General features: G+C 33.7%; 1 protein-coding gene across 1 annotated transcript; it reads right to left on the bottom strand.

Annotated features, from left to right (window-relative positions):
- Positions 1-289: 289 nt before the first annotated feature.
- On the bottom strand, positions 290-4977 carry LOC134241656 (uncharacterized). Its single transcript, XM_062723691.1, has 9 exons — positions 4911-4977; positions 3994-4085; positions 3639-3710; positions 3376-3505; positions 3162-3262; positions 2967-3038; positions 2393-2813; positions 1960-2148; positions 290-544 (listed from the first exon to the last, which is right to left on the bottom strand). The coding sequence occupies exons 1-9, from the start codon at positions 4975-4977 to the stop codon at positions 312-314; spliced, it is 1377 nt and encodes a 458-aa protein (XP_062579675.1). The 3' UTR covers positions 290-311.
- Between the last annotated feature and the right edge of the window lie 7371 nt (positions 4978-12348).

Raw genomic sequence — 12348 nt, forward strand, 5'->3', positions numbered from 1 at the left:
TATGTCCAGAACTTATGAACTTTTCGCACTGATGTAATCAACTGTACTTTTGTACCAGTTACTCAGTACATCAAAATCGACTGCACTTTTAAAATCGTAAATTGAGAGGTCAAACTGATTTTAAAAACCTGAGAAATAAAGGAAATTGGGATAAGATTATCGGGATTCAGCTTTTGTTGTTTTGCACTTTCTCCATTGAAGAGTTCTGATTTTATAGGCTTGTCTCAAGTTTCACGTTGGTAAAGAACTGAATAATGAAAGGCAGCGATCATATCTGTTTTCCGCCACCTTCTAGGTTTGTCCCACTTTTATTAAATCAGATCTTTTTCACATATATAACGCGATGTTCCTTGCATGTCTTTATGACTGCCCCATTTGTAGTCCCCCACGTAATGTCCAGGAAGGAAGATTAACCCAAAGTTCTGCTCTCCCGGATTGTCCGGTTCGTTGGTTCCCCAGTTTGTGTAATTGACTGGTACCCCGTCACTCCACTGCCATTGCCCCTGTACCAAGTGAGCTCCGATGTAGTACCCCCACACATAATCTGCAAAGGAAAAATAACTATAGATTGTATGGTATATAGTACAATGTATAGGGATGTCAAATTCAAAATTTGACGTTTTTAAAGTACTCGGTAAAGGTGTAAACAATTAAAAAATTGATAACTGTAAAACATTGTAAATATCGATGGGAGGTTTGTAAATGCGTTGTAACAATTATGACCAGTTTGTAACCGACGAAATTTAATCTAACATTTTTTTTAAGTTCAATTTCAGATAAATACGAGAAATAAAATCAGAAATGGCACAGTGTTTTTGTTTATAATCTGGAATTGTGTAAGGTTTGATGTCCAAGTGATAAGTTGTCTGAGCTATATGTCTAAACTTGATCAAGTTATCCTATAACAGAGATTTATAATTATGTTTGAAATTTTAGTTTAGAGCAAATGGACATAAGATTTTTAAAGCATTTGCATTAATTGGCATGTAATCAAATGCATCCAAATCAACAATCGCATGCAATATCGTCTGTCTCTTTCCGTTATCTCCATAAGTTATGAGAAGAAAAATTTGTTTAAATATAATGGACCTTATACGATGTTCAATGAAAACAAATAATTAAAGCAAACTAAATATAAGGGAAGACGACAGTCGATGGTGAGAAAAGCCCGGGTAGGTACATCAGGTGTTTGGTCACGATAAGTACTGTATAAACACTGCCACAGGCGATAACGGTCATTTAGAGGCATAGGAAACCCTTATTACTGTATGTACAAGTGCAATGAACATTTTACGTTTCAAAACCGATGTTTTAATACATTAATAAATAAGCTTAGAAATATTTTAAAAATATACATCCGAGTAACCGAGTACCGATTTTAGTATTCGATACCTACCCGGTTAACCGGGTACTCGTTGACATCCCTACTATGTATACATTCAAATTTGCTAAAGTACTCACAATTAAAAAATATTTACATATCATTTTTGTGACAACATTTTTTCTACCCTTCTGTGACGTTTAAACCAATTGCATTTCCCTGGCAATGTGTATGGAATGTGAAGGTTTCGATGCCTTCTGTCTTTGCAGTAAAGAAATTATGTTTGAAATTTTATGAAGACTGTCGATATTCTTTAGAATGATTCCACAAGTTATGGAAGAAAAACAATAAAGAAACAAAGTTATTGGCGTCTTGAGCATTACACCATGCCAGGGGGACTTGATTCTTCTTTGTACGTAATAAATAAATATAGTCTTTACTTTTAAAATAACACCTGTTTACTAAAACAATGTTAGTTGCTTTAGTTGTTACGATCATGTTATGTTTTTATGAATATACAAGCCGGGAACCTGTGGTTTTGCTGAAAGTGGATGTTTGCAATATAGCTATATTCCGTATCTCATGGAGGTTGCTTATCAACTATTAAATACATTGTATTCGTGGAGGTCCTTACTTACTTGGCATTTGATTATTATCTACAAGAGGTTGAATAGAACTCCGGATGAAATTTTCCTCTAGCTGGTCTTCAATCTTTACCAAGTAACCTCCCTTTACTTTACAGATCTGGCCGGCCTCTCTCCAGTATTTTATTTCGGTGGAGAAATAGTAGCAGTGGTTCAAGTACTGCTTGAAATCAGAGGGGCATTCTGAAATAATATCAATGCGTTTCCTCAGTCAATCAAGTGCTCTAAAAATGGATAAAGAATGCTTCAGTCTCAAAAAGCTTTCGCGGGTTATGCAGTTTTTAGTCGGCAAAGCTGCATTAACATCAGTTCCCATACTGTGACAACCAAAAAAAGCAAGTTACTTTTAAAGTTTCAATGTGTATTTTTAGATAACCGAACAATTGTACAACATTCATTTGCCAGTCTTCAAAAAAGGGTTGCTCACTAGGTGTCGCTGTAGTAGTTGACATCGTTGTTGTTGTGGTGGTGGTGGTTACTGTGCTAGTAGTTGTTGCTGATGTTGTGGAAGTGGTCGCTGATGTTGTAGGTGAAGTAGGGGTACTCGCTGTTGTAGAGGATTGTGTTGATGTGGGTGTTGTTGTTTTGGATGTTGTTGATGCTGTTGATATTATATTGGTTGTGGTTGCTGTAGAAGACGCCATTGAAGAAGATACGGATGTTGAGGTTGGTGAAGCCGTCGTTGAAGCCGCATGAGAGTGCGCCATGGAACAGTTACGGTTACACATATCGTTTGGACAGCAGGTGAAGCAGAATCCAGCACGCTTCTCCACTTCTCTGGGGGCTAAGTTGTAGTTGTGCTCGCTCATCCCTCTACCAACCACAGCGTGGCCCGATGCTTGGCATGTCTGAAGTGGTAGGAGATCCATTCTGCAGTTAATCTAGCGTAGGGATTTTTATCCCTGAGACTTTGCATGTTAGCATGCAGATTTTTCTACTTTTTCAATTCAGTAATAAACTCCAAATTAGTGCCTTATTCATCAGAGAGATACAGTACATACCGATTTGCGAACACATCCTGTAGTATAGGCCAAATCATATTGAACCCCAGGTGCCCGCATGATGTGACATTCCTACGTAAGATTTGAAAAAAAACATGAAAGTACGGTTCAAATTAGGATAATTTATTTTAATACTAAATCTACTATTGTGATAAATGAAGGACTTCTTACGTGGGGTGATTATTTAATTCTTACACAATCTTCGGGACACACGGTCACTTTGTTGCATCCATCCTCAATCTGTTGTTGGAAACAATTGTAGCAAATTGGTCCTCTTTTGCCCATTGGAGGGAGGGCTAAACTCAAAGTGAGAACAAGTGAATATTACTAACATTAATTTTGGGGGAATGGGGTTTAAGCAAAGTTAGACTTATGTAAGCTCCAGACCTGTAAGTAAAAATCTACTCACCCGGCTGTCCACAGCCTCCATAGTTACAGTGATCAGAATTGCAACATTCCTCACAGGTTTTGATCTCTCCCCCCTCCCCGACTTGTCTCCTCACCCCCGGGGCGTCACGCTTACCATTCAGTCCACAAATCTAATTTGTTAAAGTTTTATATATTAAAATAAAAAAAATATATTTCAGGCTTGATAAACTATCAAAGGAAGAAAAACTTTTTATTTTATTTATTTATTTTATTTTGTTTTTGTTGGTGTTGATAAATTCTTACAGATTTTGACCGACAACCGCTCCTGTAGAATATATGTCCATCTGGAGTTATGAACTGGTCAATGTAACAAATCTGTTCTCAGACAAAAGTTTATTTCAATTAATTAATCAACAGATTGATTAAACAAAAACAAGATTTTTATAGAAATAAATCGAAATGAGCTTATTTTTCTACCTATAGTCAATTTTCTAAATTCTCCATTTTAAAAAAAGTTTCTGGATATCAAGAAAATTACAAAACAGAGCTAGATTACTAGTTTATCATAGACTAGATACATTCAGAAAATACAGTCGAACCTCGTTATCTCGAACTCGTATTGATTATGAATTTATTGGGGAAAGAGTGATTATCAAACCTCGTGATCCCCACATTGAGTTACAAACGGACAATCCCGAGGATATGCGATTCTGTCCGGACAGGAAAAACAAGAAATAGCAGCCAAAGATCCTAATAGAAGAGAAATTCTGTATTAAATACCGGAATGTTTAGAAAACTTTTTTTCAATAATTCTGCTCCATGGATATTTTTTTTTCAAGTTATTGAAAGTCAGCTTAAAAAGTGCAGCTCCCTGTTAAATTTTTGCCCATTTTTTATTTGACCAATCTTCATTGAATTATTAAAAACCTCGAAAAGTTCATTTCCTCATTGTGTACCTTTTCCCCCTAAATATGAACCTGCTATACCGATAAACAATCGCTTGTACATTCCAGCTCAGTATTGGCGAATGTTTTAATTCCGATACATACATATACCATTGACTGGGTTAAGAATAACTTTAGCTCACATCAAATATTCTCTGATACAAAATTCATTTTTAATTTTGCAGTGTAAAATAAGTTTTTTGAAATTGTTAATTTGTGAAACAGATGCCCGAGTGAAACGAAACACAAAATATAGGGTACAAAAATCTGAAATTATTGTTTTGATTTCGAACATTTATATATATTTTTTTCAAAAGAATATTTAATTTAATTTAAAACACTAGCCATAAAAAAAAATCATTCATGACTGAAAGTTGGGATAGTCGATGAAAAATGCAACTTTGATATCAAAATTGAACAAATTTAAGAAAAACAAACATGAAAATAAATCAACATTATGGGTTGATAAATGTTTAGAATGTCGAATCTGTAACAGTAGCATTCCCACTCTTGAATTTCATTCTAATATGCATACTCCTCTGGTATATTGAGTCAACGACCGCTAAAGGACTTATTTCACTCAGTAGCTTTGAATGAAAACATTGTGGATAACAGTAAAGAAACGAAATACCTTGAAAAACCGTTGTAAAAATAAGCGTAAGGATGGAGACGTCTGTAAAATATAAAATGAATATCATAGAAATAAAGTGGAAACATTAATTTAAACAAATAATTTTAAAATGTTGAAACTTACTTTGTTTCATGCTGGTCAATTCTAGGTCACAATAAAGAGAGAAGAATTTACGTCAGTGTCTTATCTCAAATAGGAATTCATGACCTCCAAAAAGTGGAAGTACCGGTATATGATTGATATATATTGTCTTCTAAGCGATGTAGGTACAGTGTACTAATAATTTTACCTAAATACAGTATTGTGTTTCTAAATAATTCGATTTTTAATTTTTTTTTAATCAAATAAGTCACAACAACAACAGCAACAAAGTTATAGAATGCTTTTATATAACAGTGGCTTACACTTTGATAGAATTTTCTGCATTTTTCTGTAGAATTTTACAAACAGGCAAAACTATGATACAGTAATGAATGCGAAAGAAGCACTGCTGGTAAAGTGCGCATCGAGAAAATCTTGGTTTCGGACATCAGCTACTATTGGCACATGTGAATTATATAGTTTAATGCATATTTTTTGATATAACACAATAAAAATCACTTTCTAGAAAGCAAATTTTGTAAATAGTTGAGTGAATGGATTGCTTTTAACCCCCAGAAGGGTTCAATATCGAAACATTACATGTAAATGTTTACATCTTGTTTTTCATGTACTCGTATGGTGGCATATTTCTGTCCCCTACATGCAATATAAATTATGTTAACATGCGACATAGTTACCAATCTTATAAGAAAATATAATTTAAATATGGGTAAATTTACCTACTAACGCCTGTATCTGACATTTTAGATGCAACATGCAAGATAATTATGTCAACATGCGACTTATTTATGTCAACATGCAAGATACTTATGTCAACAATATAAGGATTGTTTACTGAAACACAAATACATCACTGTATAATAATATGTAAATATTTCTACATTCCACACATATTTATGTTAACATGCAAGATAATTATGTCAACATGCAACTTATTTCTGTCAACATGCAAGATAATTATGTTAACATGCAAGATATGTAAGTTGATATGCAAGTTGCATGTTGACATAAATAAGTTGCATGTAAACATAAATATCTCACATTTTAACATAAGTATCTTGCATGTTGACATAAGTTGCATGTCCATACATAATTAACTCGCATGTTGACATAAATATCTTGCATGTGTACATAATTAACTCGCATGTTGACATAAATATCTTGCATATCAACATAATTATCTTGCATGTTAACATAATTTAATCGCATCTTCTCATACTTGCATCTACGATGTCAGATACGGGCGTCAGTACGGGATTTTACCCATATTTAAATCAGATTCTCTTAAAAGATTTGTAACTTGCATGTCACATAATTATCTTGCATGTATACATAATTTTCTTGCATGTATACATAATTTTCTTGCATGTATACATAATTTTCTTGCATGTTAACATAATTTATCTTGCATGTAGGGTGCAGAAATATGCAGAATTTTTCACATTTTCGTTGGCTTGTCAATCACCTGCGACCCTCATCCTTCCTACATATACATTTAAGGAATCACTGTCTAGTTAGTATAGTATGCCAGGGCATCAACGATAGTGGGAAACATGGGATAATTTGCATAACGGGCAAAGCCCGTTATGCATAAATTATCCCATGTTTCCCACTATCGTTGATGCCCCTGACATACTGTACTAACTACCCTAACAAAAAAATACTATAGTTAATTATAGTTTACTATAGTTAACTATAGTTATAACTTTGACACTTTGAAAACTTTGATTTACTATAGTGATAACTTTGACACTTTAAAAACTTTATCGAAAACTTTGAAACTTTGATTGATTGATTGATTGATTGTATATTGTTTAATGTCCCTCTCGAGAATTTTTCACTCATATGGAGACGTCACCGTATGCCGGTGAAAGGCTTCAAATTTTGACCGTTACTCGGCACTCAGGGCCATTGAGCAGTGAGGGATCTTTATCGTGCCAACGCCTGCCGCTGACACGGGGCCTCGGTTTTTAAGGTCTCATCCGGAGGACCCGCAACTTTCACTTCAAAGTGCCGAGCGCATGGCGAAGGAACAGTTGCTACCCATTTTAACGACTAGGTCAGTCGCGGCCGAGATACGAACTCACGACCTCCCGATCAAGCGTTGACACTTTGAAAAACTTTGGCGAAAACTTCGACACTTTGAAAAACTTTGGTGAAAACTTGGACACTTTGAAAAACTTTGGTGAAAACTTTGACACTTTAAAAAAACTTTGGCGAAAACTTTGACACTTTGAAAAACTTTGGCGAAAACTTTCAACATTGAAAAAGTTTATCAAAAACTTTGAGACGTTCAAAAAGTTTATCGAAAACTTTGACACTTTGAAAAACTTTGGCGAAAACTTTCAACTTTGAAAAGGTTTATTGAAAACTTTGACACCTTCAAAATTTTATCGAAAACTTTGACACTTTCAAAAACTTTATCGAAAACTTTGACACTTTCAAAAACTTTATCGAAAACTTTGAAACTTTGATAATATTTGGTGAAGACTTTGCAACTTTAAAAACTTTATTGAAAACTTTGACACTCTGAAAAACTTTATTGAAAACTTTGATACTTTGGAAAACTTTATCGAAAACTTTGACACTTTGAAAAACTTTGGCGAAAACTTTGACACTTTGAAAAACTTTGGCGAAAACTTTGACACTTTGATTTACTATAGTTAACTATAGTAAACTAGAGTTGACTATAGCTAACTATAGTTAACTATAGTTTTTTTGTTAGGGTAGACAGCGATTCCTTATATTCATTTCATTGTGAAATAAAATTGTAGATTTAGATTTTGAAAATGTAGACATAGATTTAAACTACACGAGGACTCCCATGCCAATTTCAATAGTCCTCGGCCACTGAAGTCAAACACTATGGCAGCTGCACGAGATTTACCTGCATACTAGTATTTGGCATCTCTAGCGTCAGACACAGAGACAGATGAGCATGAGATTTGCATGCATATTAGGCCTCCTTAGCTCCTGACCTATCGACCTGCCTCATTTATATTCCGGTAGAATTATCAAGAAATCAACTCCTCTAACTTTCAAAGAGTTATCACAGAGAAAAAAAAAATTAGAAATGGAAATATTGAAAAATAATGTCACGGGTCTGCATGTGTAATAAATATTAAGGTGTCTGTATGTCATTCAAATATTGAGAATATTTTGTTGAGATATTAAAATATTCCATACAAGTTAATTATCGGAAATACTTAATACTTGTCCATGTCATCTTTCCAAGTCAAAGGTTGAAAAAACTATTCAGGGAGGGGATAAAAAATTTAAACACACTCACATGCATCAACGTCTATTCCATTCAAATACACGTAAATCTCATTAAAGAGAGGTCAATCTTTATTCCTTGGGGTTGGGGGTCCAAGGTCTTTTTTGTTTCTTCTGCATAGAAAGTTTGTAACTCTAAAGTTCTAGATAGTCAATTGAAGATGACTTACAACATTTAAATTGAACTTTGGGATTGAACCTTAATGAACAAATACTCCAGTAACATATTTTAGTGAAACAAGTTCATAATTTTTAAGAATATGCACTAATTCAATATAAACTAATTAACCATAAAAAATTTTGCATTTTAAATCCTTTATTTTTTTCTTATTAAGGAACAAATTATGTTGGGAGGTGTATATATATATATATATATATATATATATATATATATATATATATATATATATATATATATATATATATATATATATATATATATATGCAATACATTTTGAATATTCGATAGAAGCAACCAATCCTCGACTTGGGTGTATATGTTTTTGGGATTTACTCAAGGACGTTGCACTATCTGATGTGTCGATATTAAATTTAAATGTATTTCACGGAAAACAATACATTTATGATACAGCATTACAACGTCGCACCTCATGAAGCAGAACAGAAGCCAATCATAGCCAATTAAGAGTCGCATATACAGCAGCCATACTCGCGCTGTTATCAGAAAACTTTATATTGCATCAAAAGTGTGAAACATTAAAGACATGGGGAATCATAAATGATTCATACAGTATACTCATATCATTTTTAACACAAGTAATGTAGTGTAAATCTTGTTGAACACGTAAAAATCAAAATATGAATAGATCCAGTAAAAACATTGAACGGATGTGACCTAAAGCATTTACTGGATTGCTCCTTATATGTATTCAACCAACAAAAAATTCTACTAGATTAAACCATACTGAACATTAAATAATTACGTCTTAATCAAACGTCCTCTATCATTTCTGATCGTTTAGTTGACATAGACTGCGTCATTGAGTAACCCAATAGTAGCTGGTGTCCGAAATCAAGATTTTCTCGATTCGCACTTTACCAGCAGTGAGAAGGTAGAAGGTGTTGTTTTGCCTCCTACCTCCAAACGAATTTTCAAAAATATCATTTTCATTTTTATGCAAGTATTTATAAATATTTTTTTAATAAGATTTTTTTAAAAATGTTTTCAAAAAAGAGCGATAACCTTATTTTTTGAAACACTCAAAAACGTCACTTCTTTCACTAAATAAAACACAATCTTTAAATAGCTTTGCCAAACGTGAAAAATGTAGACAGGAAATGAGAGATAGCGTTTGGAGTTCTTCATTAGAATGCCTTAAAATTCATTCATCGTGTAATACATGTTTTGTTTTACGTTTTTTCCTCATTGCTGACTACTAGTGTTCTACAAAACCTGTATATAGTATACCGCCACAATGATGAACTTTGGCTGATTTTATAAAACACTCTACTTGACATTAGACTCATGACTCGTAAAACAAAGTTACAGAAAATAGTAAACAGTTACATTTTGTTTAGAGAACATTTGAGGTTGGATTAAAAATGTTAACTTCCATGTAACGAAAGTTCAAAAATATAAATATGCATTCCATTGAGATAATAAAAAAAATACTTTGTTGAGGTGTGAAATTTTGTTGTGAACCTTTGTGGAAAATAGATTATTTGATCAAGTAACATAGCATAAACAACAACAAAAATGGTTTACATTATGTCATTTATTCAATTTACATGTACATGATAAAATGATGTGTTTGTGAAACACTGATGCCCCTGTATGACAAGGGTTGAATTTTTTTCAAATGCAAGTCAGAATCAAAGATCGTGGTCAAAAGATCAAAATTGTTGGTATTCAAAGAAAGGTCTTTCATAAGTTACTGAGTATATGAAAACCAAAGTACAAGCTATTCAAAAGTTGTGACCGATGACATTTTTTTTTAAAGTGGGTCAAATTCTTAAAGTCAAGGTTAAAAGTTCAAATTTATCTGTACCCAATGAGAGGTCTTGTCACAAGGAATACACTTGTGAAATATTAAAACCCTAGAAGTAGCTATTCAAGAGTTATAACCAAGGTTAAAAACTGGCATTTTTTTGTAAAAGTGGATCAAACCAAAAGGCCAAGATTTCAGATTTAATGGTACCCAAAAGAAGGTCTTGTCACAAGGATTTCGAATACACCTGTTCAATAAGAAAGCCGTATCTCCACCCACTCAAAAGTTATAGGCAAGGTTAAAGTGTTTTTTGCGGACAGACAGATTAACGAACAGGCAGACGGACTGACAAACAGGACAAAAACTATATGTCCCCGAATCTTCTATTACAGGGCAAAAAATCCCATTCTTATAAAAACGTCTTCAATTGCATTCATTGAATTTGAATTACAGCAGTCAAACGATTAAATACGTGCATCCACAATGCATGTATACGCAATGAAAATAAAATTCTTGATAATTGCAAATACTAGTACTTGTGATATGTTATATTATATTGAGCTTAGACTTTTTCTTAACTTGTAAATTGTACAGTTCATTGAAATTTTTGATACTCTAATGTGAAAGTTGTTTAACATTAAGTCTTGTACAACAAGAATAACAGAACACATAGAGATGCACATACATTCGTTCTGGAGCAATTTTTATTCCTTTAGGATAATTTTCAACATTATTCTGGACACAAATGTACAGGTTTTTATTTAAAATGATTATAACGTTTTTAAACAAAATATCAATTCCCGTAAAATTAACAATTACAGCATATCTTACTATGCAGATTGAACTTGACAAAAACACCTGTTTACTTGACAATCAGAATGGTTATTGGAAGTACTGGTCATTAGTCCCAGTACTAGTTATCTCCCTTAGTAGGAGGTCAATGAACCTGAATAGTTCTTGTCAAAGAGCTTCGCCAAGAGCGAAAAATAAGTGATGTACGTCACTGTTGTTTACAACTTTAGTCTAAAGAAGAGTTGTGGAGTTTGTGGTGAGGTTTATCTTACTATGCAGATTGAACTTGACAAAAACACCTGTTTACTTGACAATCAGAATGGTTATTGGAAGTACTGGTCATTAGTCCCAGTACTAGTTATCTCCCTTAGTAGGAGGTCAATGAACCTGAATAGTTCTTGTCAAAGAGCTTCGCCAAGAGCGAAAAATAAGTGATGTACGTCGATCACTGTTGTTTACAACTTTAGTCTAAAGAAGAGTTGTGGAGTTTGTGGTGAGGTTTTCATTTGTCGCCGACATCATTGTGCCCAAATGGGCCCATAAAAATACAATTACTCCTCGTGCTTTTCTCCTTACCCCCCCCCCCCCCAAAAAAAGAGAAATCAGATGAAAGATTGCAGTTCACACATTTCGGTGCGTGTAGAAGTCATTGTTCAAAGTGAAACAAAGCATGGTAATCGGTGTTTAATACCGGAGAGTCGCGGAAAAGCAAGTAATAAATTCGCGTATTATCATGTTGTAAATTTTGAATTTACTAGGGGGAGGTTAGTTAGAATAATCTAACTGTGTCTCGGTACAGGCCCTCACCACAGTTAGAATACGTCCCATATACTTGTAATGTAGCAAATCGGAGCGGATCCGCTCCGAAACGATTTTGAAGAATATAAAATGATTTGCACTGGGAATAACTACCAAAATAATCAAAACAAACCTTCTTGAGATTGCTTATGCCTTTTATCCCAAAAAATAATCCATATAAATACGAAAATCCAATTAATTTTCTCAACGTTTTTCTCTCGATTCAAATTACTGACCATGTTTACATTCGGAACTCTCTAGATTGTTCCAAGTAAATGCACTATGCGAGTTATCGTACATTACGAATACACGGAACGAATTCTATCGTTAAACCGGGTCCGTAGGACAATATCATTTTAACGATAGAACATTCTATCTAGGGGGAGGTAAATGCTACATTTACAGCATGATAACTTTGTTGTAAATTTTGCATTTACCTCCCCCTAGTAAATTCAAAATTTGTAAATTTTGAATTTACTAGGGGGAGGTAAATGCTAAATTTACAGCATGATAACTTTGTT

This window comes from Saccostrea cucullata, unplaced genomic scaffold (assembly GCF_032062105.1).
Source record: "Saccostrea cucullata isolate Sc308-1 unplaced genomic scaffold, CSIRO_AGI_Scuc_v1 ctg267, whole genome shotgun sequence".
Classification (NCBI taxonomy): Eukaryota; Metazoa; Mollusca; class Bivalvia; order Ostreida; family Ostreidae; genus Saccostrea; species Saccostrea cuccullata.

Coding starts and splice junctions, on each gene's coding strand:
- LOC134241656 (XM_062723691.1), bottom strand. CDS start 4,977: ATGATATTCATTTTATATTTTACAGACGTCTCCATCCTTACGCTTATT. Junction 3,711..3,993: donor CTCAATGTGGGGATCACGAG/GTTTGATAATCA, acceptor GTCTGAGAACAG/ATTTGTTACATTGACCAGTT. Junction 3,039..3,161: donor CCGTGTGTCCCGAAGATTGT/GTAAGAATTAAA, acceptor AATCTTACGTAG/GAATGTCACATCATGCGGGC.